The following is a 27,911-nucleotide window of genomic DNA, read 5'->3' on the forward strand; positions in this document are numbered from 1 at the left end:
CAGTAATTTAGAAAAGCAAAAGTAGGAAGGTCCATGAAAAGGTCATAGTCAGCAATAGTACACAGGAGCTCCCAGAAGGTCAGAAGTTTTCCAATCATCCATAAAATATGAAAACTTTTTGAAATATTTTCTAATAAATAACAAATCTTGTTATTAATACAGATTCTGTGATATTGGTACTTAATGCTAATAATTAAATGATTCAACTTACACTCTGCTGCCTTGGACAATGTCTACATAATCTTCTGATCGAGCATAATATCCATCAGGACTTAGCGCTCCCCAGAAGTTGGACCACAGCTTTCCGTGCCGAGTTACAAGAGGAGCAATGATTTTTCTGGAGAGAAGGGAAAAAAAAGAGGTAAAGTAATATTCAATACTTTTTAAACTACAATATTTAAAATCTAGCTTCTATATATATATATGAGTATGTAATTCTGTAAAGGCTGCATTTCTTAAAGTGGAAAGGGACGTCCCTTGAGGACTTGGCAGTCATCATTGATTTAAAGATGGAAGGAACCTTCCAGGTCATCCAGTTTAGCCTGTCTATTTTGCAAAAGGGGAAACTAAGGACCAGAGACAATGAGAGACTTTTCTAAGGTTACACATGTAGTGGTCGATAGCAGAGGCACGATCTGAACTTAGGATCTTTGGATGTATATCCAGCACTATTTCCATTACCTCATATTTTAATGTATATTTATCTGTTCTGCCTTTATTTCAGCATGTCAAAAGATCAATTATTTCATGAGAATGAACTCCTTCTACAAGTACAATTACAAACCATCTCTGCCTACATGAATTTTCTTCATAAGTTGCTGCATCTAACAAAATCTATTGCTTGATAGCTAACTTCTATCAGTAAATCTCTAAAATTAGCCAATGGAATTTTTCTATCTATAAAAAACCTTAGCAGAATGACTGGCACATAGTTGGTTGGTTGTTGTCCTTTGTCATCGAAGAGGACCAAAATGACATCACCATGATAAAGTGAAATTTCACTGTGTCCAACTCTGGCTAATCAGACCAATACAAGCTCGGGATGCTCTGTCACAGGTTGGGCACAGATAGTCCCTGTGAATATTTGGGATGGATATCTCAAATTTGCGCATTCTGCATTTGCTTTGTGCTACCTCAATTCTGCTTTGCTCAAAGAGCACAGCACCCTTTCTGATGTAGGCATGCCATGCTGAGCAGTTCTGTGCCAGTGTCTACCATGTTGCATAGTCAAATCCAGAGTTCTTGGGCAAGACCTTGAAAGTGTCCTTGTGTCATTTCTTCTGACCACCACGTGATCGCCTGCGCCATGTGAGTTCTCCATAAAATAGTCTTTTTGGCAAGCTTACATTATGCAGTCGAACAACATGGCCAGCCCATCAGAATTGCGCTCTCTGAAGCATAGTTTGAATACTTGGCAGTTCAACTTGAGCAAGGACTACAGTGTCTAGTACCTTATCCTGCCAGGTGATCCTCAGAATCTTCCTAAGACAGTTCAAATGGAAGTGATTCAGCTTCCTGGCATGGTGCTGGTAGACTGTCCATGTTTCATAACCATATAATAATGAGGTCAGCACAACGGCTCTGTAGACCTTCAGTTTGGTAGTCAGTCTAATATCTCTTCTCTCCTAAACTTTTCTTTGGAACCTACTAAACACTGAGCTAGCTCTGGCAATGTGTGTGTCAACTTCATTGTCAAGGTGTACATCCCTGGAAAATATACTACCAAGGTAAGTGAACTTATCCACAGCATTCAGAACTTCTCCATTTGTTATAACGAATGGTTCCACATATGGATGGTATGGTGGTGGCTGATGGAGCACCTGTGTTTTCTTGGTGTTAATTATTAGGCCAAAATTAGCACAGGCAGCAGAGAATTGATTCATACTTTGTTGCATCTCAGCTTCAGAGACTTTATTGAGTGTACAATTATCTGCAAACAGAAAATCATGCACCAACACTGTGCACTTTGGTCTTGGCTTGTAACTTTTTCAAATTGAAGTACTTGCCATCAGTATGGTAGTTGACCTTTATTCCACGTTCATCCTCATTGAAAGCATTTGTCAACATGGCTGAAAATATCATGCTAAAAAGCATGAGAGCAAACACACAGCCCTGTTTCACTCCACTGGTGACTGGGAAGGCATAAGAACATTGTCCATTGTCCAGAATCTGGGCAAACCTGCCATCATGAAATTGACATACAATATTGATGAACTCTGGCCAACCAAATTTTGACATAATTTTCCATAAACTCTCATGACTAACAGTGTCAAAGGCCTTGGTCAGATCTGCAAACGTTGCGTACAGACCTCTTTTCTGTTCCTAGCATTTCTCCTGGAGTTGTCAGGCAGCAAACACCGTATCTACTGTTCCTCGACCCTTTCTGAAGCCACACTGGCTCTCAGGTATATGACTATCTTCCAGGTGAAGGATCAGCCTATAAAGCAGGACTCTAGCAAGAATTTTCCTAGTAATGACTAAGATATCCCTGTGACTGTCGCAGGATAATCTATTCCCTTATAGAGACGGACAATGGAGGCATCCTCAAACGCCGGGGGAATAATCTCTTCTTGCCATATAACCTAGAAAATTTGATTGTTGGTCCCCCTAACCTTGTAAATCTCAGCTGGAATAGAATCAGCACCAGGTGCTTTGCCACATGAAAGGAGCCTAATGGACCTCAAAACCTCTTCTTCAGTTGAAAGTTCAGCTAAGGAGGGATTGACTTCAACCTGAGGTAAATGGTCAATGGCCTCAGCCATTGATTGATGATGGTCTGTTGAGAACACTATGGAAATGTTCAGCCCATCTCTAGGATCATGTCATTATCACTAATCAATGTGGCTCCATCAGCACTGAGTAGTTGTGATACACTGTAGATTTTTGGCACATAGTAGGTGCCTGATAAATGCTTATTCATTTTACTTAACTAGTGTTCCACAGGCAAAGACTTGGAGAACTTAGGGTGTTTTCTACACCATAATGAGGTTAACTCTCAGAGAGTCTTGTCTGAGCCAAGATTCCAATTCCTTAGAAGCAGATCTTTCTGCACACATATATGGAAATTCTTTGTGATCTCAAAATGTCAGTCACTTAATAAAGAGCATACTGAGTTCTTCTTATGTGACAGGTCCTATATGAAGTCCTGAGCATATGGAGAAAAGCTAAAGCAGTCCTTAATCTCAAAGAGCTTATATTCTGAAGAAGGAGAAAATGTGTAAATAACTACGCACAGATGAGATATAGTTGTCATAGATTGGAGGAAACCTCAAAGGAGTAGGCACTAGCATCTGGGTGAAGGAAGATGAGAAAGGCCTCTCGCATGAAATGAGATTTGATCTGCTGAGTCTTGAAAAAAGCAAAGGGAACAAAGGAGCAGAAAGGAAAAGGACCAGCATCCCAGAAACTAATGTGAAGATCTGGGTGATTTATACTGCCTAAAACTTAAATTAAGCAATCTTGTGTATCTCTTAAATGCAAGAGAAGCTTTATAATCTTTCCATGAAGCATATAACAAGGGATAAGAAGTAACCACAGGTTTGTTTTGTGTCTTTGTACCACAACCTGAACTTTGCTTAATACAAACCACTTGCAGGAAAATTGATGGCAAGGGAATGTCACTTCTATATCATCCACTTACAAATACTTGTTAAATGAAAAAGAAGCTCTTCCCATCAATAGGGAGGCCCCAAACTCCACCTTAGAAAGGAAGAAAAATAGAGCAGCTAAGTGGTAGATAGAGCCTCCTGAAGTTAGGAGGATCCAAGTTCAAATTTGGTTTCTGATGCTTATGAGCTGTTTGACCCTGGCCAAGTCATTTAACCCCACTGGAGAAAAAAAGGAGAAGAAACCCCAGCTTGTTTTAGAAAGCTATTTATGGTACAAGAGGGTGAATCACCCGGTCTTGGAAATCTAGTTTCTGAATAAGGGCTCCATTGTGTGGGTGTGGGATAAGTACTTTTCCGAAACTGATTAGGACACTCCCAACCAGAGCTCAGGGTGCTCTCTACTTTGGCTGACATACATCTCTGTTTCCAGGGTTTCTCCATCATACGTGCAAGTGACTAAGGCCAGGAATACAAGGATTCTTTGTTAATGAAGTAATATAAATATTTGATTTCCAAATAGCAGAATTTACAAGAAATAACAATTGATTAATAGAAACCTACACTAGTTCTTTAGTTACTGCAGATGAATTAAAATGGAATAATTACGAATTAGTCAAATCTTTGGTTAGGTAACAGAGTCTAAATTGCAAATTTTCCCCAGCTTTCAAAAGCCATACCAGATTCTTAAACAGATTTAAAAAGCATTAACCATCTTAGGATGGTCTTTGAAAGATTCTTAAAGCAAGAAAGGAAAAAAGTCACTAGGTGAAGACCAGAATAAAAGTCCTTGTAACTCAAAACTCATCCTTGTAAAGGAGCATTCAATTTCCCAGTTCTTAAATAAACCAGCTCTTCATCAAATAAAAAGACTGCACAAACTAGAAAAATAAATATCTGGAGGCATTTGAATAATACTTCTGTTGGCAGGCAACCTGTTTTGTTCTTCCCCAAAAAGAAGTAGTTAAGACAATAAACATCGGAACAACTAGGCTGGGCAGGAGGGGAGAAATCTTCACATTCTAATTTATTTTATTTAATAATAAAAGCAAATTAAATAATGGGATTTTGTGGATCAAAAACTACATATGCAAACATAATTATATTAATTTAAAATAATAACACCAATAAAGTAAAGAATAACTTTTAAAATAGGAGAAAAATAAAGCTATCTTATTAACAGAGTTGCCTTCCTCAGGTTTCCTAAGTTATTAACAGTGTGCTTTTACCAATGGCCATCATTAAATACAATCAGAAACAAACTGTGCATATAATTTTGGACATGGCTGATGTATTGATTAGATATGAATGCGGGATTGATGAGGTCAGAAAGTTATGAAAGTATTTCATTTTTTTTAACCCCTCTCTTCTTCCAAAGAATTGCCAACAAATTCCATCAATTCATCTTTCATATAGGCTCCTCCTTTTCTTTGCTGATCCCACTATAACTTCAATTCTCATTATGTTGGGTCTTTCATTTTAGTTTTCTTTGTGGGGTGGAGCAGGATTATTCCAATGGTCTCCTAACTGATCTCTCCCCAGAATCATTTCTTTATCCAATAAATATTCTAAATACCCAATACTCTATTTGCCAACTTCATGTTCCAACACCCATGCTGACTGTTACATTAAGGCCATGTTCCTTATTCTGTTAGTGAAGGCTTTCCACAATCTACTTTTTCTTCTTTACCTCACAGTCCCTACCTCTCTTTATCCCATGTTCTTTTTCATTAAACAAATCCTATACTATGTTCAGGTATTACCTTTACCTAGACTATAATTCTCACCCCTATAACCAACACACTATTTTCTACTATTGAGATTCTCTTCTTACTTCAAGACCCCTTCAAATGTCACTTACCCCATGAATTCTATGAAGTCCCCTCTGATGCTTTTACTCAGAAATGACGTCATCCTTCACTAAACTTTCATAGTAGTCTGCTTGTACCTCTCTTAGGCATTTATTAAGCTATACTTTGCATTATATTTATTGCTACAAATGCCTCATATTTTCTATTTGTAAGATTCTTCATCTTTGTAGATGTTCTACCATCATCTCTTCCTCCTCCCTATTGGAACAGTTTAGCTCTATCCCTGTGTCCCCCCTGGCTCTGACAGGTTACTTTTGGACTTATCCCTGGGGTTAAGGTCACCACAGTACTCCATGGCTGCTTCCATGGCTCCCCTTTATTTGTGGTCTTATACTGTCCCCATCCATTAGAATGTTAGCTCTTTAGGGGCAACGATAAACTTGCCTGCTTGTTAGACAGTGCCTGGTATATCGTGTTTAATAAATTATTCATCCATCTATCTATCATTTATCATCTATCTATCTATCATTGGTGCATAACACAGTATTTTCTAGATAATAGGTACTAACTAAATGTTTATTGAATGAATGATACAAGTTACAGAAGGGATGACTAGAAACTTTTCATCTGAAGAAAGATCTGAGCTTGTGGAGGATAGGGACCACACTGTATTCATCTTTGCATTTCCTTCAGGTCTTAGCACAATGTCTTCTACATACTAAGTGCTAAATACATACTTTGAATGAGTGATTAATGAATGGTGACAACTTGCTTCCTAAATATGCAATCACCCAAAATCTTTGTTCACAAAATTACAGGATTTCAGATTTGGAAGAAATCACAGGGAAAAATCTATACCCAATCATTTCTTTGAAGACTTACTGTAAAAAGAAAACTACCTCCTGAGGCAGCACATTCCTTTTGGAGAGCTCTAATTATAGATATTGGAAGAAGGTTCTCTTGACATCAGCCTGAAATATGTCTCTCTCTAGCTCCCTTTCAATGACCCTCTGAGGCCAAGCAAAACAAATTTAATTTGCTTTCCATATGACAGCCTCGAAATAATTAAAGAGAACTGTCACATCCCACACAATTATATTTGTTCCAGACTATAAATTGAGTGCTCCAACGGTCCTCATGACCCTAAGCCATTGCACCATCCTGGCTGCCCTCCTGTCGATGTTGTTTACATCATCAATGTCCTGCATAAAACTGAATGAAACATAATACTACCAGGATAGTCTAACCATGGCATCCTACTTCTCTCAATCTAGACATTGTATTTCTCTTAATGTAGCTGAACAGTCCATTAGTTTTTTTTTTCTTGCTGTTATATCACAGTTTGAAATCCACTAAACATCCCAGATATTTTTTTTCATATGAATGGTGATCTAGTCATTCTTCCTATATCTGCTGTTTGTGAAGTTCATTTTTATAACCTTGTTATAAGACTTTACATTTACCCCTGTAATATGCAGTCACCTGCACATTTGAGTTTATAAAGATCTTTTGGTATCCAGAATCAATCAACTGGTGTGTTATCTGTATCTCAGCCTTTTGGCCCTGTCACAGTTGATAAACATGCCATCTATGACTTTATATAAGACATGACCATAAATGTAAACAGTAACTGGTCAACAATTGATCTCTGTGACTCATTGGGCTCCACTTATTAAAATTATTTTCATCAATGGTCCACCAACTAACAAGATAAAAATGAGACTATTTTCCCTTTATAATAATACTCCTGTTTTGATATTTTATACAGAACAGAACAGAATGGAAGGGAACTATCATTTATGAAGGACTTACTGTATCTCAGGTACTATGTTAAGTGTTTTACAAATATTATCAAACAACTCTATGAGATAAATGATCTATTATCATCCCCATTTTATAAATGAGGAAAACGGGACAGATAGTGGTTAAGTGATATGCCCAAGGTCACACAGCTAGGAGTCCTGACTCCAGGCCTAGCTCTATATCCACTATTGCAACACCCAGAAGTCTAGATAAAAAACAAAATAAAACACATAATCAATCAATATAAATGTACCTAATCGAACAAATAATGGCAATAAGTTAAAAGCCCATCATGATTTTAGTGTTTTAAGGTTTACAAAGTACTTTACAGACATAAAACTGCTAATCTCATAAATCTCTGCATTCAACAAATACCTGTCATTAAGCTGATGGATCAACTATTTACCACGGTAACCATAAAATAAATTGTCTAGATGTCAGGTAAAGCATTAAAAACAAAAAGACCTATTATGGAAAATACTAACCTTGGTTAATATCTGCATGCAATTAATTGTGCAAAGGCAGATAAAATATACTACACAAGTAGTCAAATTCCTCAAGGCATCTCAATAATATAACTGTTCTGTGGTCTTTAGGTTCTGATATTATGCATCACAATCAAAGCTTTATTTATTGGTTGACTTTCTTTGTATTCTCAGGGCCTACCATAATGCCTGGCACATAGTAGGCACTTAAAGTGTTCGTTCATTGATTTGTTGCTCTATGGTCAAACATGGCTTTGGACTTGGCTTAGACCCAATAACTATATCAGATGGATGTATACCCTCAAAACACTAGTCATGGACTCTCAACTTAACAAATTTCAATAAATTCCTTACTGGAAATACCAAGGGCTCCACTAGCCAAGCTCACACATTCCCAGATCCTACCTTGTACTCTTTACCCTAAATGCAGAGACCACTCCCCATGACTGGGATCCACTCTCTCTATATCACTTTGCCTGTTGAAATCCTTGCCTTATTTTAAGTTTCCATCTGAATGGCACTTCCTTCCTGAAGTTTCCCGATATTATAATCCTTCCTACAAACTGAGTAGGTTCATGCTTTCTTCAAACTTATTTTACTTAGATCTCAAAATATTTGTATACATGTGCCCCAGTAGACTGTAAGTTCTCCGTGAAGAGGGTCAGTACTATACCTAACTCTGCAAAACCTGGCATAGTACCTTGCAAATATTAATCATTTGATAAATATCTGTTGACCTTAACATACTGATTAAGCACATGGTATATGGTTTTAAATCTCAAAGAGAATTGTAGATGAAGATGACCTTTGAATAGGAGTCCCAGTGGACCTTACTGCATACCTGTTTTGCTCTATCAATAACTTCAAAGTCTTTGGATTGGTCAGAACAACATCTGCATCAAGGCTAAAGTAATAATCACACTTGTCATCTTGACGGCAGAGATCCCTGAAACAAACAAAAATATCACAGTTAGAACTGCCATAGCACAGTTCATCATTTCTAAATTAAAAAAACCTTTAGTATAATACCCTTAAGTATAATTAGCTTTCCATAAAGTGCTTTTCATATTTTAAGCTAATCTGAGAGAGCCCATCAAAAATTTGAAAGATCACCAACTCTCTGAATGTTTGTTATTGATTTTATATGCCATATACTCTGTCCTTACAGTTGTTTGGGGAGAGCTAGCATTTACATAGGACTTAGAGTATGAAAAGGTGCTTTACATGTTGGTTCACAGCAACTCAGGAGGCAGATGCTACTACAATCTCCATTTTACAGATCAGAAAACTGCAGCACACAGAAATGAAGTGACTTGCCCAGAATCACACAGTTAATAAGCGTCCAAAGCAGGATTGGAATTTATATCTTCTTGACTCCAATTCCCATGCTCTAACCATTGCAGTACCTAGCTGCAGATATACACTTAACCATTTCTGGACAAAGAGTATATTCACAATACTTTGTTGGTGTTTGTTTTGTTTTCAGACGTTAAACTGCTACATAAATGGCAGATATTATTGTGATTGGGGCACCAGGTGGTGTAGTAATGCATAGAGTACCCAGTGTGGATTCCTGAAGAGTCATCTTTATGAGTTCAAATCTGACCTCAGATGATTACTAACTGTGTGACCCTGGGCAAGTCACTCAATCTTGTTTGCCTCAGTTTCCTCATCTGTAAAATATTCCACTCCAGTATCTTTTCCAAGAAAATCCCAAATGGAATCTCAAAGTGCTGGATAGAACTGAACAACAAAAACATTGTTATTATTATAACAAACATGTCCAGTTAGAATCTCACCTTAGTTCTGTACTGAATTAATTAAATGTAATTAAAATACACTATCGTATAACTCACTAATAGATGAAAATTTGCCCTACCACTTTTTGAATACTTTGTTTTATGAACAAAAGTGATTTTTTTGTAATTTTGTTTGTTTTCATTTTTTTAACTGTTTAGCTGTACCCTTACAAATGATGTGTGAACATTATACATGTACATATGTACACATGCATGTATTGTATGTGTGCATATATGAACATATATGCACATGTACACAATACACATACATACACATATGCATAACATACAGCATCACCTAAGGAGAGATTAAGGTATTTTCTTATAATTAATTCCTTTAAAAGTCAAAACATTTTTTAAAAATTTAGACAATTTGCTATGTAAAAATCTTTCTAAGACACTTCATAGAATATATTGCTTATGACAATTCAGGATAATCATTAGGATATAAATTCTTGTATTTAACAAATGAGGCTTTCAGAACCTTATTGAAATGGAGAAGACCATTTGTTACTTGACTCACTGGCCCTATCCTCCAGTGCTCTTTATTCTTGTACGAGCTTTATTAAGATTTCCAGTCACCTTCCTCACTGTCAGACTGCCAAGAGTTCCTTCTAGAGACTGTAAGTAAGCCTGCTTCTAGTTTATGTAACACTTCTGTTCCTATCTTCCTGTCCAGAACAGCTTATTGCTGCTCATCTGCGAAGGCTACAAAGCTAGGTAAAAAAGGGTGCAGCAAATGTATGTAAAATGTAAAATAAGATCAGATGTAAAGAAAATTTCCTTTGAGTTATATATGGCATTAAATTTGGGATACCTTGAGCACTTGCAGCTGCTCAAAAAATATGTGTTTTTTACTGGTTATTGGCTTTAGTCTAGAGAGTTGAAGTTTTAGGATAAGTGAACTCCAGGTTAGGAACGAATTATTAGTCTGTGTCTGTATAATTGTATCCATTTTTACTGTTAGCAAATTTACAATTTTTGCCTGATATACTCTGCAATCAAACCACTGCCATACCAGTTTTCTATCGTTCATTCAAATCTGCACATGTATTTTTAGGGACTTCAAGAAAATAACACATGAAGTCTTGTTTAAACAGGCTAAGTCTAACTTAGTACAAAAAAAAAATCACAAATCAGCAACATCCACAGTCTTCTAAACTCTTACGATATAGTCAACAGACTCAGGGCTGAATAGAATTGGTAACATTTACTTCTATAAAAATATCATTATTTTCTCTAAGTTTTTTTGGTTACTCTTTTGTTTAAATAAATTGCAAAATTTGTAAAACATACATTCCCATATTTCTGGCTTCTGCTTGACTTAGATTTTCCTCTGGACCAACAATTTTCATATTCTTGATCATATCTTTAGCTTTTTCCCAAAATTCCTTGATATGCTTTTCATGATAGACCTCCTGCAACATATTAATAAAATTCAGAATTAGAGAAAATAACACCAAAAAAGAGAGGTGAGGGGAGATGAATGTGTTCTGAACATGCCTTGCTTTGCAAAAGATTCTCATAAAAAAATAAGATTCACTTAGTAAATATTTCATTGCATTTTACTGTCATTTATATATAATGGGTGTTTACTGTGAAATATCCTTTTGAGCATTATTTTAAAAAAGAGACCATTTTAAAACTTTTGACTATATACATAGCGACTCCTCCCAGATAGAAATATTTGGACCATAAGCTTAATAAGTCAAAAGAAAGGGAAAATGCCTTACAAGTGTGTTCTAGAACACATCGTGGAATTCTCGAAACATACTACAAAATATCTAAAAAGTTGAAAACACAAAATATACATAATATCATTATACTCAAAATACTTTGAGGCAATAATGTTGGTTTTTTCCTATTTGTGTCCACATAAAAATATACATTTTATTGTTAATATTTTGATGATAAGGACAGAGATTATTTGCAACATTTGACATACTAGCAACTATGTCAGTGCCCAATTATTACCAGTATCATTGCAACATGAGAGTTGCTAAAGTGTGTCATTAAAAAAAATCTCTGAATCAACTCATTCATGATTTGAATTAACATGTCTTTTATAAAGAGGATATCCCAGATCTTTGAAAAAAAAAAAAAAACACTTACTAGTGCATTTCCCTTATAATTCCTGACGAGATAGCATCATATATTGCATTTTTATCCAAAGTCCACAGACAAAAGAAGATAAATTTTAACAATATAATAAATGCCACATTAGGCCAGATTAATGGTTCCTTCTGCCAAGTATCCTGCCTCTGACAAGGCCACTGAGGAACTTTTTGGACACAGGATGTTTTCCTTCAAAGATGTCAACACGAATGTTAGTCCTAATATCCCAAGACACTTTTAAACTCATGAGTTGCTGTATTACTTGTAAAAATGCACTAACCAATGAATCTTTTCTCAGATTGTACCACAATCTGGATATAATGAGTTTCAGAAGTTTATTTGTCCTTGCATTCCGAAATTCTTTTTCAAGTTTCAGGCTTTTTCCTTAGTTCTGGTACTCTAGAATTCTATTGATTAATCAATTTTACCCTATCTGTGACAATCATAGATTTACAATGTTTTTTTGTTATCACTTAGTCTCTGCCTTACTAGAGTGAGAAATCCCCTTTTCCCCCTGAATATCTCAGCGATTTTAAAGCATCATGTCTTGTGTTTAAGCCATTACTGACTGTCCATCATTCTGAGGACTGCCCCCCAAACCCCCTACAATATAACTCACCATCCAAATACTCACACTGTTATGAATGAAGAATTTAAGAGCTTCTTTGGGGTAATCCAGTGTCAACAACAGGTCTAGAAATCGAGGTAGGAAAGGAGTTGGCTGCTCAATGAAAACACCAACTGTTACCCGTGGATAGTCCTAGAAAAAGGCAGTAAAATATACCTTTACTCAAGTAGGCCCCACTTTATGCTAAGTTCAATTGTTTGTTAGATAGAGAAATGCTTCTCTGCAGCCTATTAGAACAAATATGAAAGAAAGTTGACATGTCAAGAAAAAAATACACACACACATATCTTCACTATGGTACAAAGGGTGGAAATCAGTAAATGGTTATTCAGTCTTGAATTGTGTTCAGAACGGTTTTCCACCTACTTTAACTAATTAAACCCAATGTTAGATGTTCACATTAACCCTTGACTTTCCCCTTTATACCAATAAAAGAAACTGGGGAGGCAGGGGTGGTGAGGGGAGATCACATTATTTGTACAATATAGAACTTATTTCTTTAAAGTAAAAACTTCCATATTTACATCAGAAACTTAGATCACACAATGTTAAAAATTAAAAGAATCAGAGACCATTCAATTTAAGGTCTTTGTTTAAGGTGAAGAAATGGAGGCCTAAGGAAGATAAGTAGCTTACTTAAGATCACACAGATATAAAGCAGGAGCACTAGAATTGGAGCCAAGGCTTTTGGAAAACACGCTGCTTCCTGGTGCTGATGGAACCACACTGATACACTTACTAAGCTTCTCCCAAAGGAAATGAAGGCACCTAATTTCATCGTGTGTGCCTAACACATTTAGGTTGTCAGAGCAATCTTTGAAATTAAATTGGCTATATTATTTAAAGGTGACTATTTTAGTCACATCATAATAAAACACACATACATGTGTAAACACATATACATATGTGTGCACATGTATTCACATGTGTGCAAACACACACATGCATATGGAGAGAAAGATCAGAGAAAGATGGATCCTTATCCCTAACAGTCTTAAATCTGAAACAGATCACATAAATGCAAAGCAATTCCCAAGAATAATCTTAAAAATAGGCTAGAAGGCTAAACACAAATGATTACCATAAATAGTTATTTAAAATAATGAATTTAGTTGATAATGACAATAATAAAATAACACTAACATGAATAATAGCCATAATAACAATTAGTGTTTACATAGCATTTAAAGATTTGCAAGGAAATTTACAAATATTATCTTATTTTGTCCTCATGATAATCCTGGGAGGTTGGAGCTATTATTTTCCCCATTTTACAGATGAGGAAAAGCAGGTAGACAGAGGTTAAGTGATTTACTCAGGGTCGCACAGCTAGGAAATGTCTTAAGCTGGATCAGAATTTAGGTCTTCTTGATTCCAAATCCAGGACTGTATATACTATACCAACTAGTATGTTAACTTTGAAAAGATGACTTTAATGAGCTAATATTGCTTATAACTTTGATTTTCCAATGCTATTTTTAAACTGCTTTGAGATTATAGTTGTATTAAGAATCAAGGGGTTTTCATCTAAATAAAGTAGAAAGGAAACAATTTTATTTTTAATTCCTATCTGAGTTCAAATAAATGAGAATGAAACAAGTAGGAGCAGTAGCTCTCTTTTATAAGAGTAGAACATTAAGTTCTGCAAAAAAAATATCATTTTAAAATATCTCTTCATCATAACTCTATCCAGAAATATTCTGGCATTCTTTCTGGGTAGGAAATACTCAGTTTGTTGTTTAAGAAATTGGCCAAAATGTCTTATTTTCAAATAAAACATGGCCCTGTTTAGTAGCCTTTAGATGTGTGAGATTTAGTTTTTTTATCCACCTTTAGGTGGATAAAATTATTTACTCTTGGAATCCTGAATTTATTACAGTTCATCTTTTTTCTCTTGAACAATTCCTTACTGATGAGGTCAGCAGTTTGTAGAACTGCTTTCCTGTAAATTTTCATGACTTTCTACTATTTCTGCCATATACTTCTCAAGAAAGTTTATATTCCTCTACGTCATCAAAGAAATTTGCTCGAAGCAAAACACTGCTATGTTATATCTTGAAAGCTCTTCACTCCTCTGGATCACAGCAGTATTGGGTCTGAAGGAAAAAAACTATGAGTAAACAATAACTATTTTTAGAAGGTTGCTTATTCATGTGAAATGTTGGCTGCAAAAAATAAACGTAACTAAATATCCATAGGGAAAATCTTTCTAAAAATCTACAACTTTTGATTTTTAAAAATGATCCTGTGTTTATTACATCTTTTTTTTTTTAATAACTGTGACCAACTTGACAGCTAGCTAACATAGTATTAGCTCAAAACAAACAGCCAAGCTCACGTTGGAGCTTGGGTATAACAGCCAAAATTGAAAAGTAACTCAGAAGAAAAGACTAGATAGACCTACAAGAAACTGACATCTTTGAAGTCTAGAAAAACTATGTGAGAAATCAATTATTTCTCTCTTATATTTAATAACTAATTATTGAATCATTACTAAGGTTTTTTCCTTTTTCTATTTCTTCATCCAGAAATCAACCAGTATAGGAAATCTCTCTTAAAGATTTACTCAGGTCCAGATCTAATCATATAGCTAAAGGAATTCTAACTTTAGGCTACCAGGTGTATTCTTGCTCACTGTGTTTACTCAGACAGGCCTACAGAGTGTTGTTTCTCTCTTTGGTCAGACAGATGATGTGGAAACTGATGTCTCCTTATGTCAAGATTGGCTGATTCAAGACATCAACCCCAAGACCCCCATTTTAATATATAGCCCATCTCCAGTCATATTACCTATTCTCTTGTTAGACCAATTACAGTTGGTTTTCTCCCACAGTTGATTTTTCAGCCCTTTTTCAGATGACTTTATTCAAGAGATTCAGTTTCTGGAGCTACCAAAGGGAAAATGAGCCTGTTTTTGTTGGCCACTTTCTAGATGTAGTCAATAAAACTGATTTTAATTTACCTAGAAATTCAGTCTCTCACCTATCAGCTCTATTTCAAAGATGACAGTTGGTGTTTTGACATTCATCTATTTATAGAAGTAGGCCAACATGGAGGATAGAGGGCTGACCTTGGAGTATAGGTAGATTTCGGTCTAACCTCCACATCTGACACATACTGTATCTGTGTGAAAATCATGTAACCCCTTAGGACCACAAGCAACTCTCTAAAACGATAAATTAAGTCATGAGAGATGGAATTTCTCCACTTGAAGTTTCTGACAGAGATGAACTCACAGGTCTGTAGGAACAGCAGCAGCAACAACAACAACAACAAAAAAAAAACAGAAAAAGCAATAGAAAAAAATGTCAAAATAAACATCAAAAAACATAAAACATAAATAAGAATAAAAATGATGCAATTCATTATTTTCCTCCAAATATCGGTAAGCAATGACAATTCAAAGTTTGTATGCACATTTCTTGTACCATTATACTTACTTCTAAAGTTGAGAGGTCAATTGTATCCAAATCACAAAGAATACATCCATTTTCCTGTGTCCAAGCATTAGGGATATAATTTCCAAAATAGTTTAGTTGAATCTAGTAAACAAAAGGAAAAATTCCTTTAATAATGGAAAGTCTCTCTCAACTATTTTCTCTCAACTCAACATTTCTTATTTTCAAAGTCATTTTTATACCTTTGGAGGATTTTTTTTTTGAAAAGTAAACTACTATTCATGTCATCTAGAGTTCCAAACTTTCACTTTAGCACAAAATAAGAGGAATGTAGGTGGATGAAAAGAAAGAAAGAAAGAAAGAAAGAAAGAAAGAAAGAAAGAAAGAAAGAAAGAAAGAAAGAAAGAAAGAAAGAAAGAAAGAAAGAAAGAAAGAAAGAAGGAAAGAAGGAAGGAAGGAAGGAAGGAAGGAAGGAAGGAAGGAAGGAAGAAAGGAAGGAAGGAAGGAAGGAAGGGAGGAAGGGAGGAAGGGAGGAAGGGAGGAAGGGAGGAAGGGAGGAAGGGAGGAAGGGAGGAAGGGAGGAAGGGAGGAAGGAAGGAAGGAAGGAAAGAAGGAAAGAAAGAAGGAAAGAAAGAAAGAGAAAGAAAGAAGGACAAATAGGAGTGTGCTCCCTCTTCATTTAAAAAATAATAAAATGATTTACTGGAATATAGTACTAAGATAAAAGAGAAAAATGTAGGAGTAAGAAAGAGATGACATACAATGTTCCTAATTCAGTTAATGAGTCCCAAAAGTCCAATAAATGACCACTTAGGATAGCCTGGTTTTTATTATCAGACTTAGGGGCATATACAAGCTAAAAGAACGCCATATGACTAATGTTCTTCAGCCATGTGTTGTAACAACTTTGAAGACAGATGAACATTTTTAGAGGTATGACTGAGACACCAATTTCATGAGTTTCCATCTTTTACAGAGAACTGGGTTTTTATTCTGTTGGGAATTTTCTAATTCATCACATCTTTAGTGCATGCTAAGTTGGCACAACCCATCCAAGCACACTCTATTTCCACCAGGTTGTTGGGGAGCCAGAGAGCCTGCAGGACTAGGATATGTCACTTTTAATCCCTCGTTCTTCTTAGGTCTCAGTTCAAGCACCAGCTAAGTGAGGCCCTTCTTGATACTCCCAATTGCTAGAACTTCCTCTCTGACATCATCTTATATTCACTTTGTTTTTATTTTGTATATAAATGTATATGTTCATTTTGTTTCCCCAGATAGAATGGAGGTATCATTTCACTTTTGCCTTTAATCCTCAGTCTAATGCCTGGCATACTGTAGGTGCTTAACACATATTGGTTGATTGTTGGATCACCAAAAAACACAAAATAAAAACCCTCAAAAAAATCTCCTAAGCTTATTAAGCATCACCAAGGGAAAATGAGATGGGTCTTTTCTCTACCTGTCTCCTAGTAACTTCTTTTCTTCCACCTAGGATTATAGGATTTAGAGATACAAGAAGCTTTGGAGCTCTGCCCCCACATTTGGCAGAGGAAACCAAAGGTCAGAGAAGGAAAATAAATCACCCATGGTCACTCAGATAGCAAGTGGAGAATATCGGCTCCTTATGATTGGGTACTATTTCATATTATTGTCTCTGTCTCCCTCCCATGGTGCTTGGCATGCAGCCAGCAATTGCTGTTTGATGATTGAGGTAGGAGTGCTGGATTAAAGCTATAGCTCCTTCCACTATATGACACTGCCTCTCATGGCTTATTTTATCATAGAATCATAGATTTAGAACTAGGAAAAGAAACTTGAGGTCCAACAATATTCTTCCATTTTACAGATGAAAAAAGTGAGGCCCAAAGGGGCTAAATTACTATATACACGTGGTGTCAGAATCTAAATGTGAAAGGACCTTGACAGGCTGGGTCGGTAGGCTGAGTCTAAGAAGAAAAAAATTCAGTGAGGAAAAATGTCAAGTCTTTTACATCGATGTGAAAAAAATAACTTTAGAGGCATTAGATGGAGAAACAGTAGTTGTTCTAAAAAGGATTTGGAGATTTTAGTGGATTGCAAGTTCAATGAGTCAGCAGTGTAATATGGCAGCCAGAAAAGGCTACATTAGGAAGAGGATCAATTCCAGGAATACAGAGATGCTTAGTCTGTACTCTGTCCAGTACTTTGCCCTTGTCAGACCTCACTGGCAGTAATATATTCAATGCTGGGCACCTTGGCTTAAAACAAAAGGGCATTGATAGGCAGGGGAGTATCCATGAAAAGGCCACCAGGATGGTAAAGAGTCATGAGTTCTTTCCACATCAGGATCCATTAAAGAAACTAGGTCTGTTTAGCTCGCTGAAGTTTGAAGTCAGGAAAATCAAAAGAAAACTATCCAGTAGTTAGAATTGTCCTGAGGTGGAATGGTTCATGTAGTCTTTGCCTTAGTTTCTTTAGATGTCAAATGGGAATAATAATAAATGTAAGACCTATCTCTCAAGATCAATATGAAGTCAATCTCAAAGGAGGTAATGTAAACAGAGGACTTTAAAAACCTTAAATCACTATCCAAAAGACAATCATTACACTTCTATGCATATACATGTGCGCTTGCACACCAAACACATTCTTTATAGCTACATATCCATATATAGGCATATTCATATATATGAACATCCAGTTACATAACTGGATACTGTTCTTCAGAAAGAAGCATGACATTGATGAATAACGCATTCCTCTTTTTCTGCATGGACAAGGGGAATTTAAGAATTAGGCTCCGATGACAGATAAGAAATAAGCAGTCATGACATTCATTAGCAAAATACCAAGGTTTAAAAAAAATTTCCATCTACAGAACCTCTCTGATGTCCTTTAAAAGAACCACTAAAACAAAGAATGATACAATTTTCACTGCCAGATCTCAAAGTATACCTGACACCCACCACCCATTCATTAAATAACACATTTTCCACAGCTCAGGAAAATCTGATTCTATAAAAAGAGCAGAATTTTTTTAAAAAATAGTTTATGAGTTCTCTTGATAAATTCTATTTTGTGATGATTGAAACTTGGCTCCTGGAAAACTCACAAATATAATCCTTCATTAACCATTTTCGTTTGCAAAATAACTTTGATAAGAAGTAAATGAAGTTTTAAAACTCCTAAATCCCAGAAATAATTCAAAAACTTGTCCCAAAATTCCAAATATAAACTTTGAGATAATTATTTTACCTTAAATTCGTGATTGGTCAATCCTTTATTCATATAGTAAATAATTAAGATCATCAGAACTCCTGTGATAATGTAATTACCTTTGTAAGAAAATATTAGGGTCAAAGGCATTCACTTTATTTTTTTATTTTTTAAAATTAATACTTCATCTTACAATAATTTGCTTTCTACCTTAATTCAATCATCAAATGGTATTTAGAATAAAAATAATCTACAGCCTGGAACACTCCCTTTCCTGGATCTTTGATATAATTCAAACAGTAGGATTTTTTTCTCTCTGCTATAACATCTGTTTTCTCCATAAAAAGTTTCAGACAGCTATTCTGGCAGCTATTGCAATGACTAAAAACTGATTATGTAGTTAAACAGTGGATCTGGGCAATCCCATTCTACTCAGCAATGATGTTTTCATCCATCTTTCACAATCCCAAAGAACTTTCCAAATGTGATGTCACTTTCAATGGCAATCAAACTTGGTCCACTCTATTTGATTTGCTTAAGTCCCTTGCAAAACAAATATGGAAGTCACATTCAAATTTCCAAAGTTACTATGACTTGAATATTTTGCATTATTTGATGACATATGCATGAAATTTAGCTACTTCTCCATTTTCGTGCAAGCCAAATTAATTTTAGAAAGAAATGTCTCCTGAAAATGTACCTCTTTCCCTTCTTTGATGGTGGGCACAGGACACTAAAGAGTGCCTTTGTTGAGGTGCTGGTTGGTTTGGCTGAATTGCCCCTCTTTTTCTTTTTTATTCTTTATTCAAAAAGATAATTCTCTGGGTAGGGGAATGAATACAATGTGAATGAAATCAATAAAATATTTTAATTAAAATAATTGAATTTTATAATAATATTTTATTACATATTATTTTAAAATGCTTAAATGACACTTTATTTGAGCTATCTATTAGATTACTCACTACACCTTCCTCTGGGTAAAATTCTGTATATGTCTGATGAGAATAATAACCATCTATAATTATCTCAAAAAGATACTGCTAAGATATGCGTACTCTAACCTTGTCAGAAGAAAAGGAATAGTAAAATTGGGGACATTAGAATTACTAAGAGATCATCCCACTGAGAGAGACAAATGTTTTATTTTAATTGCGGACTACACATTTTTAAGCTACATAAGAATCTAAACCAGCTCTTAATGACAGGCATATTTCATCAAGTTATTATAAACAGAAAATGGCTCCTCTTTAGTAGTCATTTACTTCTAGTTCAAGGGTCCATGACTTCATTTATAAGGTTGTCCCTTCATATTTGAGGTCACAGTCCCTCCATATTCAGATCATCTATTTGCATAAATTGCTGAAACAAAATTCTCTCTTAATCAGTCTTCTGGTGACGAGTCTTTCAGAACTTAAGCTGTCCTGAAAGTCTTTCTAGATTAGGGAAGGTGTGCCACAGTCTGGGGAGAGCCTCTCAGAATGCAAGGTCACAGACTCACATAATAAACCACTGGAGAAGGACTTTAGTGGAGGCAGAGAACTGTCACTTTTAATACAATAGTATATTGACTGAGTGATCCAGTTCACCATAGAGAAAGAAAACAATTTTCATGTTGACATCCCTTTCAAACCAAAACAAATATTCTCTTGTTCAGTAAAAATGGAGCATCCATCCAAACAAAAAACAGTTTTTGTTTTTCCCCTCATTAACCTGGAATAAAGGGGCATGGAATGTCCTTCTAGGAATTCCATTATTAAACCTCAAAAAGTTAGTAGTCAAAATTAATATATTGTGACATTTTGACAAGAGAAGATATGATAAAATGTACCTCCCTTCTTGAACTGCAAAAGTGGGGGAATTGTCACATATACAACGGACATGGTCAACGTAGCATTCACTTTTGCTGAACTGCTTTGTTTCCAATTCTTTTTTTAAAAAAAAAATCCTCATAATATGGAATGGCTATATGAGTAGAGGAGGGGAGAAATATATTCAGAAGGGAATGAGATGTAAAAAATAATAAAAGTAAGATTTTAAAATTTTTAAATAGATAATAGAATGAGTCATAGTTGGAAAAAAAGTAATAAACTAATGTTAATATTGGCCCAATTTCTTAGAATCACTACCAGACTTAAATGCAAATATTTTCTAGAGAACACAAAAGTTCCCAACACTTGCTGAAAATCCAAGTATTCCCCTTTCTTGATCCTGTCTCAACAATGGCAAGAGCACTGGGCTGAGAGTCAGGAGACAGAAGTTAAAATCCTGGTTCTAATCATGCATGAGAAAGTTGTTTTGGGTTGGAGTTTCTTCATCTGCAATACTGAGATAATTATTCTTATACAGCCTTGCAATGCTGGTGTGACTAAAACATATTTTGCAAACTTGTTAGTAGTTTTTTTTTTTTTTAAATTATCTCAAGTAAGGATCAAGATTGACTATCCAGGAATTGAAATAGGGTCTCTATGACAACCTGAATATGAAGGACTTAGGTCAGATGTAAGTGAGCCAGATGACATCAAAATCCTGGGCTACTTTGAGCATTACAAATAGTCTTTAAAGTCATTTTAACTTAGATGAATTGCTAAATTAATTTGATTGAGTTGGGAGCTTGGGAAAACCCTAGGAGAAGGGTTAAAAAAATGATGAATTGAGAAAGAGTATGGGAATAAAGATCATTCCTAAAATAATGACACCACTAGAAAATCATATCAAGGTAGGAAAACTTTGAAGTAAGAATAAACTGGACATGGGATTCCATTGATACATGAAAAACATAAACATGAAAATCCCCTCACCTATACAACTTCTCTGCAACTTGTAGTCTTGAAGAGTCACCTAGAGCAGTGAGAGGTTTTGACCCAGTATCACATAGGACATAAGTGTAGGAGGTAACCTATATAGTGCTGGTTCTAAGCTTTGTTCTCTTTCATGATAACACTGTCTCTCATAGGAAGACTCCCAAAGGAGGATTAAAATGTTCAGAGGACAAACAAAAAGAAGGGAAAAATCAACACTTAACCTAAATTACTATTTTGTCTAGGGCTTGCCTTGTTTCAGCCTTAAACAGGTCTATTCAATGAATGGGCATTGTCTCACTCTGAGTACCTGCAAAGACCTTGGCCTAAAGGGCCCAAGGTCTCCCTCCCAGTGCATCCTGGGTCATCTCCAGTCATGCTGAGAAATATCTGGTCGCTGGATTCAGATGGCTCTGTAGGAGAAGTGAGGCTGGTGACCTGCACAGCCCTCCTTCACTCAAAACAAAGTCGAGTGCAAGTCATGTCATTATTTCTCTGATGGCATGGTCTTCTTCGGCAATGAAGGACCAACATGATTTAACCTCCAAAAGTAAATTCAGTCAGTCTTGCCTTCTTTTGCATTTCATTTACTATGACTGAAATCTTATGAAGCAAATAGGCTACTCATTCCACTTTATGGAGACATAGTCACTCTTGCCTAACTTGGAGGTAGGAAAGGAAAAGATGATCAGAATCACAACTGCAGGTAAGGATTAGTGATTAAGAAGAAGGGTAAAAGAGTTGATGGAGTAGACAGAAGCTCAATTTTAGAGACAATCAAATGAGTTATGATTTCTGGTTATAAGACTGCGCTGACGTTTCTTGGCATGCATGAGAATCTAACAGTTTCCTGAATCTAGGAAAAAATACAGTGGCACTACACAGAACATAGAAGCAGCCCAGTATCACAGCAATGGAAAACAGAGCTGGACTTAATTTTTTCTTGGCACCTAAATTTTGATTCAATTTCTGCATCCTGTGGTTTGATAGTGACATCATTAAAACCTTTTTCTTCCTTTTTTCTCTTAACCTAACAATCAACAGTATTTTCAGCAGTTATTAATGGCATCCATAGGTATGAGGAAAATATAACCTGTAAGAGCCAGATGCCACCCAGGTATCAGTCACAACATAGCCACCTCCAAATAAAGTAGGCACTTTGGAAAGATGCATTAAAACTTGCAAACCCAGGGGGCAGAGCCAAGATGACAGAGTTAAAGCAGGGACTACCCTGAGCTTTCCCACAAAGTCTTCAAAATATCTATAAAAAATGATTGTGAACAAATTCTAGAGCTACACAACCCACAGGATGACAGAATTATTACCAGTCCAAGACAACCTGGAAAAGTAAACAGGAAAAGTCTATCACATGGGGTAGAGAACAAAGCACAGTCCAGCTTGAGTCGCACCAGCACTGATGGGCCTGAGCTTTCCTCAGGGGACTGAATTGTGGGTAGTTGTGGCAGTTTCCAAACTTTTCAACCCACAGGCACCAAAAAGATCAGTGTGAAAACTCTGTGGGGCCTGGATGAAAGAGGAGCATGTGGTCTGGACAGGTCCAGCCCCGGGGCAATGGAGGGAGTGGAATTGGTGGCCACAGTGATGGCAGCAGCAGAGGCTGCTTTCAGAGCTCTGGGCCAAGACAGGGTGGGGGATCTTCTGATACAAAATTTCTGAAGCTTGGGACAGTATGCCCACCATTATGCCCACCCCATGCCCACTGAAAGCAGAGTCCTACCTTGACAAAGAGTCAGAAAGTCAAGTATTTGGCTGGCAAGATGAGTAGAAGAACTTAAATTATAGAATCTTACTTTGGTGACAAGGAAGATCAGGACATACAAAGAGAAGAGAAAAGCAGAGTCAAAGCTCCTACATCTAAAGCCTCCAAGAAAATTATGAATCAGTCACAAGCCATGAAGAAGCTCAAAAAGAATTGTGAAAACCAAGTAAGAGAAGTAGAGGGAATAATGGAAAGAGAAACAAGAGTGATGCAAGAAAATCATGAAAAGTAAGCCAATAGCTTGCTAAAGGAGACCCAAAAAATTCTGAAGAAAGTAACACCTTAAAAAAGACTAACCCAAATGGCAAAAGAAGGCCAAAAAGCCAATGAGGAAAAGAATGACTTGAAATGCCAAAATCTCACTGAATAAAATAATTTCTTCAAAATTGGAATGGAGCAAATGGAAGCTAATGACTTTGGAAGAAATGAAGAAATTATAAAACAGAACCAAAAGAATGAAAAAAACATAGAAGACAAGGTGAAATATCTCATTTGAAAACCACTGACCTGGAAAATAGATTCAGGAGAGATAATTTAAAAATTATTGGACTACCTGAAAGCCATGATCAAAAAATATTCTAGAACCAGCAGGGTAAGTAGAAAAGTAAAGAATCCACCTATCATATCTGGAAAGAGATCCTAAAAGGATAACTCCTAGGAATATTATAATCATATTCCAGAGTCCCCAGGTCAAAGAGAAAATATTGCAAGCAGCTAGAAAGGATTCAATTACTGTGGAAATACAATCATGACAACACAAGATCTAGAAGTTTCTACAATAATGGATTGAAGAGCTTGGAGTATGATATTCTGAAGGTCAGAGGAGCTATGATTAAAACCAAGAATTACCTACCCAGCCAAGCTGAGTATAATCCTTCAGGGGAAACAATGCACATTCAATGAAACAGAGGACTTTCAAAAATTCTTGATGAAAAAAACCAGAGCTGAATAGAAAATTTGATTTTCAAATACAAGAATCAAGAGAAGCATGTAATGATAAACACGAAAGAGAAATCATAAAGGACTTACTAAAGTTGAACTATTTACATTCCTACATGGAAAAATCATATTTGTAAGTCTTTAAACTTTTCTCAGTATTTGGGTAGTTGGAGAGATTACACACACACACACACATACACACACACACACACACACACAGAGGGCACAGGGGGAGTTGAATAGGAACTTATGATATCTAAAAAAATCAAATTAAGGAGTGAGAGAAGAATATATTTGGAGAAGAAAGGGAGAGATAGAATGGGGGTAAATTATCTCATAAGAAGGCAAGAGAAAGGCTTCACAATGAAGGGGAAAGAAAGGTGAGAAAGAATGAATGAACCTTACTCTCATTGGATTTGACTTAAGGAAGGAATAACATACACACTTAATTGGCTATCTTATTCTACAGGAAAGTAGGGGAAAAGGGGATGGGGGGATGATAGAAGGGAGGGCAGATTGGGAAAGGGGGTAGTCAGAAGCAAACACTTTATAAAAGGGACAGGTTCAAAGGAGAAAATAGAATAATTGGGGGTAGGATAGGATGGAGGGAAATATAGTCTTTCAAACATGATTATTATGGAGGTGTTTTACATAACTACACATTTATAACCAAATTGAATTGCTTGCCTTCTCAATGGGGGGTGGGTGGGGAAGGAAAAAGAGAGAGAATTTGGAATTTAAAGTTTTAAAACAAATGTTAAAAAATTGTTTTTTACATGCTACTGGGAAAGAAGATGTACAGGCAATGGGGTATAGAAATCTATCTTGCCCTTCAAGAAAGTAAAGGGGAAGGGGATAAAAGGTGGGATGATACAAAGGGAGGGCAGACTGGGGGAAAGGGTAATCAGAATACATGTCATCTCGGGGTGGAGGGGAGGGCAAAGATGGGGAGAAATTTAGAATTCAAAATCTTATGGAAATGAATTTTGAAAACTAAAAATAAATAAATTGATATCTTAAAAAAAGACTTGAGAACCACCTGCTAATTCTGAGCTTCACTCTAATACTAACTTAAGCAACTCACTTCATTGAATTCACGGATCCTTTCATGTTCTGAATCTGTTTATACAGTTCACTACAGTTCACTCATCTCAAGTCAACATGACACATTATTATTTCCAGGAATTCTAATTCTTTTCACAGGTTATCCCCTATAGCTGGTAAGCATGCCCTTCTCACCTCTATGTCTTAGAATCTTCTCATCCTTCAAAGCACAATTCTTGATCCTAAGACATTTTAATATTAATTTTAAGAATAATAATAATATATTATATATATTATATAATAGTAATATAATAATAATGATGTAATAGTAAATAAGAGGTCATCTACTACACAAAGCCTTTATTGACCTCCTAATGATCAGTACTCTCCCCTTTTGAAATTGTAATTACCCACTAGTTGGTCTCCCTGGAACAAGTCATCCCCATTCCAGTCCTCTTCCACTCAGGTACCAAGGTGTATTTCTAAAGTGTATATCTCACAATATCACCCCCTCAATAAGCTCCAATGGCCCCCTATCACCTCCAGGATCAAATATAAAATCTTCTGTTTAGCATTCAAAGCCCTTCTCAACCTGTCCTCCCCTCTTCCAGTCTTCTTATATCTTACCCAATCCCCCATACACACACATACTCTGATCTAGCCATATTGGACTTTTTGCTGTTACTCAAACATGACACTCCCAACTCCATATTCTGGGCATTTTCACTGGTTGTCTCCCATTCCTGAAATGCTCTCCCACCTCATCTCAACCTCCTACCTTCTCTGGCTTCCTTTAAGTATCAGCTAGAATTTTATGTTATATTAGAAGCCTATGCTGATCCATCTTCATTCCAGTGCCTTCTCTCTGAGGACCTCTGACACCTTGGGCAAGTCATTTATGATCCCTGATTCCTCAACTGTTACGTGAGAAGTCTGAGTTGGACTAGAAGATTTAAAAAGTTCTTTTCATCTTTTTATTTATAATCTTACAACCAGATTCAATTAAATGCATATGGTAGCTTCACCTCAAATCTGATTTCAGAACCCCATCATGGCATGTGTGGAGGTGACCTTGGCCTGGTCTTGTCAAGGACTATGCCAGGGAAGTACAGGCTCTGGCAGGTTCCATCAGACAGGAACATCATCAACCATGGTCCTGGCAACAAATGGAGTCTACTGAGACCAGCCTAGCTAAGTACAGAGGAATTCATTGCCAATGGTGATGAAATATTTTGGCCCTGTAAACCTGTGAAACTATGGTGTAAGGATATCTGCTTTAAGTTTAGTTTCAACCAATCAACTGAGTACTGCATGTATAACAACAATGATAATAAACATTTATGTAGAGTTTCAAGTTTTTCAAAGTTCTATACATATTATCCCATCTAATAAAAAAAAAAACATTACTTTGAAATTTCAAGCATTAAGAACTCAAAACATACAATTGACACGATATATGGTTTTAGTCATCCAAAAGATCTAAGTCAACATCTGCAACAAATTCAAGATTTTGGTCAGTCTCATTGCTAAAATGGTCTCTGAAATTTTCCAAGTGAGTTTATTATTATTATTCTTAAAATTAATATTAAAATGTCTTAGGATCAAGAAGCATTGTACATGCAGACACAGCTGAATAGCTGAGGGTAACATGGAAACTTCTTTATACCTAGTTTGTAAGACAATGATATAAACCATGAAAAAGCAAAGACAGCAGCACCCAGATGTGAATCTGAGCCCCTCTGTCATGGTCCCTTTTTAAAACTAATTTATGCCCAGAAAAAGATGGGAGCTCTAATGATGCACAATTGGAACCATATAATGAATGCCAGTGGGAACAATCAATAAACATTTAATAATTAGCTAACATATGCCAGACACTACTCTAGGTGCTAAACGTATAAAGTCAAAACCAACAAACAAAAAACTCAATAGTTCCTGCCAAAGGAGAACTTCTATTTTACCTGTTGAGACAAATATATTTAGGCATATGCACTCATATGTATATATGTGTGTGTGTATATATATATGTATATGTATGTATGTATCTGTATTATGTGTATGTGTGTGTATAAATATAGTATATACATGTGTATATGTATATATGTGAGTATATATGCATGTGTACATAAACAGTCATATACATGTGTTTATATGTGTATACACATGTATATGCACATGTATGTGTGCATGTGTGTTTATATACATACACAATAAAGAAAATTTCTTTTGGGGGAGAAACATTAAAACTTGGGACATTAGGAATGGCTTCAGGCAGGCAATATTTGAACTAAGCTTTGAAGGAAACTCAAGATTCTCAGAAGCAGAGGAGAGGACAGAGGGCATTCCAGACAGTTTGTGCAAAGACAATGAGCTGGGAGATAGAAAGAGAGTCACAAATGCCACCCACATCCAGAGAAAGGGCTATGGAGTCAGAACACAGAATGAAGTTTGGTTTTGTTTTGGTTTTTCTCACGGTTTCTCCATTCATTTTAATTCTTCCGTGTG

General features: G+C 36.0%; 1 protein-coding gene across 2 annotated transcripts in view; it reads right to left on the reverse strand.

The window, feature by feature from the left end:
• PLOD2 (procollagen-lysine,2-oxoglutarate 5-dioxygenase 2) overlaps positions 1 to 27,911 on the reverse strand; it is a 113,213-nt gene that overhangs the window by 21,036 nt on the left and 64,266 nt on the right. For both annotated transcript variants that reach the window (XM_072618229.1, XM_072618228.1), the window contains exons 8-12: positions 15,687 to 15,788; positions 12,253 to 12,378; positions 10,800 to 10,921; positions 8,546 to 8,650; positions 212 to 337 (exon numbers count right to left, since the gene is read on the reverse strand). In XM_072618229.1, coding sequence (XP_072474330.1) covers positions 212 to 337; positions 8,546 to 8,650; positions 10,800 to 10,921; positions 12,253 to 12,378; positions 15,687 to 15,788 — 581 coding nt within the window. The remainder of the gene's footprint in view (positions 1 to 211; positions 338 to 8,545; positions 8,651 to 10,799; positions 10,922 to 12,252; positions 12,379 to 15,686; positions 15,789 to 27,911) is intronic.

Source organism: Notamacropus eugenii, chromosome 6, assembly GCF_028372415.1.
Source record: "Notamacropus eugenii isolate mMacEug1 chromosome 6, mMacEug1.pri_v2, whole genome shotgun sequence".
In the NCBI taxonomy this organism is placed as follows: Eukaryota; Metazoa; Chordata; class Mammalia; order Diprotodontia; family Macropodidae; genus Notamacropus; species Notamacropus eugenii.